The following is a 4,788-nucleotide window of genomic DNA, read 5'->3' as shown; positions in this document are numbered from 1 at the left end:
ACTCTAACTTCTGTTTGGAAAAAATTGATGGTTGTCAAGAGTGGTCTGAAGCAGTTGAGGTAGACGGAATTTAATAGTGAAGAAGTTAAACATTAGGAATTTAATAGTGTAGAAGTTAAACATTGCCAGAACCTAATTTTTAGAAATACAAGAGAAGGTTGTTGATGGGGGTCATCCAGAGCTGGTTGAGGTGGAAAAAACACTCAGATTCAATGGCTAAGACTTGGAAACTCAAATTTAGCTTTTTTTCTTTGCCAATATGAAGAGTAGAGTAGCCCAAAATAGAATTCCTAATCTAACTACTGATAGTGAAAATATTGTGCATACTAATCAGGCCATTGAAGCAGAGGTTCTTAGATTTTATCAGGGACTATTGGGCACTAATGCGAATTCATTACCTGCTATACAGCCTGATGTTATAAAGGATGGTTACATTCTTGACAGAAATCAACAGTTACTGCTTATCCAAGATGTATCAACTGATGAGGTGAGTAAAGCTGTGACTGATATAAATGATATGAAGGCTCTAGGTCATGATGGTTTTAATGCTTGTTTTTTTAAAAAGGCAAGGAATGTGATAGGTGCTAAAATTACTGATGCAGTTAAGAACTTTTTTTATTCATGTCGGATGCCTAGAACTATAAATGGTGCAAGTGTGTCCTTAATCCCTAAAGTGAAAAATCCTACTACAGTGAAAGAATATAGGCCTATTTCTTGTTGTACTATTCTATATAAGATTATTTCTAAGGTGATTACTACTAGGTTACAAAATGTAATGTCACTGCTAGTGGAAAATACTTAAAACAACTTTTGCACCATGGAGACTTATAAATGATAACATCACATTGAGTCATGACCTAGTCAAAGGGTATGGTAGGAAGGGAATTTCTGCTAGGTGTATGCTAAATATTAATATGTAGAAGGCTTATGATTCCATTGAATGGGTGTTTCTTGAGCAAGTACTAATTGGACTCAATTTTCCTGCTAAATTTATTAGATAGATAATGTGTGTGTGTCACAACTGCAAACAGAGGGTTGAGGCAAGGTGACCCATTGTCTCCTTATTCGATTATGGTTAATGACAAACTTACAGAGACCTTTGCAGCAAACAGAGGGTTGAGGCTTCATAGGCCATGAATGGTGACCCATTGCAAAAAAATTCTCCTTATTCATTTGTATAGTGTATGGAGTAGCTGAACAGATTGTTGTAAACATTGAGAAGGGACCCTGACTTCAAATATCATCCTAGGTGTAGTAGGCTTCATATAGTGCAACTTGGTTTTGCAGATGACCTTCTGCTATTTTGTAAAGGTGACATCAAGTCAGTGGAGAAATTATTTGATTGCTTTCAGAAATTTTCCACAGCTTCTGGACTGATTGTCAATACAAGTAAAAGCTCTGTTATTTTGGTGGTTTGGACTACTCTACTCAACAGGCTATACTGAATAAGCTACAGTTCACACAGGGAACTTTAGCTTTCATATACTTAGGGGTGCCTCTAAGAACAAAGAGACTGTCTGCTATTCAATGTGTTCCTTTAATTGATAAAATGATAGGGTGGGTTTGTCACTGGTCCTCTAAATTGTTGTCTTATGCTGGTAGGGTGCAATTACTCAAATTTGTACTGTTTGCAATCCAAACCTTCTAGGCTCAGATATTTATCCTGTCCAAGAAGGTGGTGAAAGCAATTGATGTGATTTGCAGGATCTTCTCATTAATTGGAGACACTGAATCATCAAAGAAAGCACTGGCAGCATGGAAGCAGTTATGTCTTCCCAGAATTGCAGGAGGATTGAACATACTACACATTCCCACATGGAACAAGGCTGCCATTTGTAAAATGCTTTGGAACTTGTGCAAAAAAGAAGACAAGCTATGGGTGAGATGGGTGCATGCCTACTATTTCAAGGGACAAACCAAGGGACAAACTATATATGCAACTTCCTACCTAAACAAGCTTCGTCAATGTTGTAAAAGATTTTCAAGGATGTTAAGACTCTTGAGGAGGCTGGTTGGAATGTCATATGGTTCAAGACTCTACAACATTCTCTATTAAACATATGTATACTAAGCTCAGAGGTGATCATCCAAAAGTAGCATGGAGAAGGTTGACTTGTAATAACTTGGGAGCTCCTAAATGGATTTTCATCCTGTTTCTGGCTCTTCATGGAAAATGGTATACCAGAAATATGTACCAGAAATAGGCTTAAGAAGTGGCATCTCATTAAGGATAGTGTTTGTCCCTTGTGTGATGGAGTGGAGGAATCTGTGGACCATCTCTTCTTCTTATGCCCTTACTCTACGGCTGTTTGGGAACCACTGTTAACTTGGCAAAGTTATAATAAAGAGCTATGGCATGGAGTGCAGAAGTGGAATGGATGATAGAAAATGTGAATGGCAAAGTTGATAACTCACAAATTTGCAGAATTGTACTTGCTGGATAGGTGTATTTACTATGGCAGGAGAGGAACAATAGAGTATTTCAAGGCAAGAGTCGACCTCCGAATGTTCTCACTAAGTTGATCATCCAAGAATCGGTTGCTAGAGGTATGATGCGACCAAGGCTAGAAAAAAAGGTGGCCGAGTTGAACTTCTATCCCTGAGAAACATGTAGACTTGCTTTGATGATAGTTTACGATTGGTTTATGTTGATCTAGAGCTTAGGACTCTATCCAAGCCTAGTTTTTTTTTTTTTTTTTTCCTAAGATGCTAGTTGAGAGCTTTTACAAAACTCCAGTTTTGGTAAATAAAATAGGTCTGTTTATTACCCAAAAAAAAAGGTTTATAAGATGTACCATGAGTGAAATTTAAAAATCGTGACAATCTGTTAGAGTAAATGAAATAAGTGTACATTGGGTACCATGAAAACTAGAAATCATGACAATCTAGCATGGAGTCTATCACAATTAGGGGGTGCTCATGCATCGGTTTGGATCGATTTTTGGGTAAAATCAACCAAATTAATTTAGTCATTTTTTCAATTATAAAAATCAAACAAAACTAATTTAGTTGATATTTAAATTACTAAACCAAATATAATAAACATTTATCGATTTAGTTGTTGTCTGTTTAGTTCGGTTTCGCTCAATTTTTCGATTTTTAAGAAAACTAATAGTCTCTCTCTCTCTCTCTCTCTCTTTATTTTTTTACTACAATTACAAAAGGATTATATGTTCTTTACCAACTTATAATCCTTCATTACATTTTTAGTATGGTAGCTGGTGATGTTCACTGAAGTCTTTCTTTATTTCTTAAATTTCGTGGTCAGTCAAACACCCTTATATAAATTGGGACGGAGAGAATAGTTGTTTCGCTACATAAACTAATTTGACATTATATCTTTCTTTTATCAAAATTGGCTTAAGGCTTACAGCCCATTAAATTGATGATAAGACAAAAAAAAATTATGAAAAATTACAATATTTAAAATTATTTATGAAAATTAATATTTACGTATAAAACTATAAAAAAAATTATGTACATAATTATTCGGTTCACTCTATTAAATCTTCATTTGTTTTTAATAAAATAAAATCAAACCAAATCCAAATAGTATATTTTTATTCAATCAATTTTCGGTCTGGATCGATTTTCACCAAACCGTGAACGCCTCTAATCACGGTTCAAACTCCAACATCTTATCATGGAGTTTGAACTCGTACAATTCAAATGAAAATAATTATTTTAATTGTTATACCTCAAATGGTGACTAAACTTTGGATACCATGGTTCAAAAAGTATACACCCCACATAATTTTTACCTTTTTTTTTTTTTTTTTTTTTTTTGAATATTATTAATACCAAAGTGAATAGTTACAAACCCAAACAGGGCAAACCACCTGTTTCTCAAAAAAATAAGGCACCTCTCATTTCCTAATCTCCAGATTTACTGTAGGGCCAAGCTAATATCTGGATACTAGTACTATTAACTGACAAGGTTCATCACTATTCTAATCTAGCTTGCTAGTATTACACGTGAATAGCAAAAGCACAGACTAGACAATACACAACTAGAGTAGTGCATGACACTCGTTTGACAGTAGCATGGATTAGTCCCATCATAACAGCAGGCTCAAGGGTATTGTAGCAACTGGGAGAGCATAGGTTGCCATCTCGTGAGGTCTTTACCTTTGATGTGGATGTGAACAACCATTTCTTTGCACAGTCTGTCGGGTTGGTAGATGCCATAATTTACCATTTCATGTGGCCAAACATCAAGCTAGTTAGGGGTGTTCATGATGTTAAAAATCGATGCAACCCGATAAAATAAATCAACACTTTTTGGATTTGATTTTAAATTTTAAAAATAAATAAATTTGGTTTGATACCGAACTGAACCGACAAATTATATACATAATTTATATATATATATATATATATATATATAGGGTAGTAAATTTTTCAATAAGTTCTTTCAATAAGAAAAGTTCAAAGGACAAAGCAAGAAATTAATGTTGTTTTCAAATAAATTTTTTAACAATCCTACTCGGTACTTTCTCACTCCTATATTTCTTCTTATCATGTAGTTATAATTAATTTTATGTCTATCTCCCAAAATTTTTTTTTTTTTACGAAAAATGAAATGAAAATGTTTTTTTTTTATCTTAACGGACTTTGTCGATCACGAATTTTGTTATCTTGTCATCTCTTTATCTTAACCTTTGTTCTTAATAACGATCTTCTTTAACCACACCCGGAACTACCACGGCCAACATCGTCCTTTATCATTTGGACATTAAAACGGCCTCTTTAAAACCTAGGAATTTACAGGTTAATCCATCGAGGTTA

General features: G+C 34.4%; 1 protein-coding gene across 1 annotated transcript; it reads left to right on the top strand.

Moving 5' to 3' along the window:
- The first annotated feature begins 437 nt into the window (after positions 1–437).
- Positions 438–2,508, top strand: LOC132067078 (uncharacterized). Its single transcript, XM_059460218.1, has 2 exons — positions 438–487; positions 1,705–2,508. Exons 1-2 carry the CDS (start codon positions 471–473, stop codon positions 2,054–2,056), a joined length of 369 nt encoding a protein of 122 aa, XP_059316201.1. The 5' UTR covers positions 438–470; the 3' UTR covers positions 2,057–2,508.
- The last annotated feature ends 2,280 nt before the right edge of the window (positions 2,509–4,788 follow it).

Source organism: Lycium ferocissimum, chromosome 8 (genome assembly GCF_029784015.1).
Source record: "Lycium ferocissimum isolate CSIRO_LF1 chromosome 8, AGI_CSIRO_Lferr_CH_V1, whole genome shotgun sequence".
In the NCBI taxonomy this organism is placed as follows: Eukaryota; Viridiplantae; Streptophyta; class Magnoliopsida; order Solanales; family Solanaceae; genus Lycium; species Lycium ferocissimum.
The sequence above is the reverse complement of the archived record's forward strand: the minus strand, read 5'-3'. Positions and strand labels throughout refer to the sequence as shown.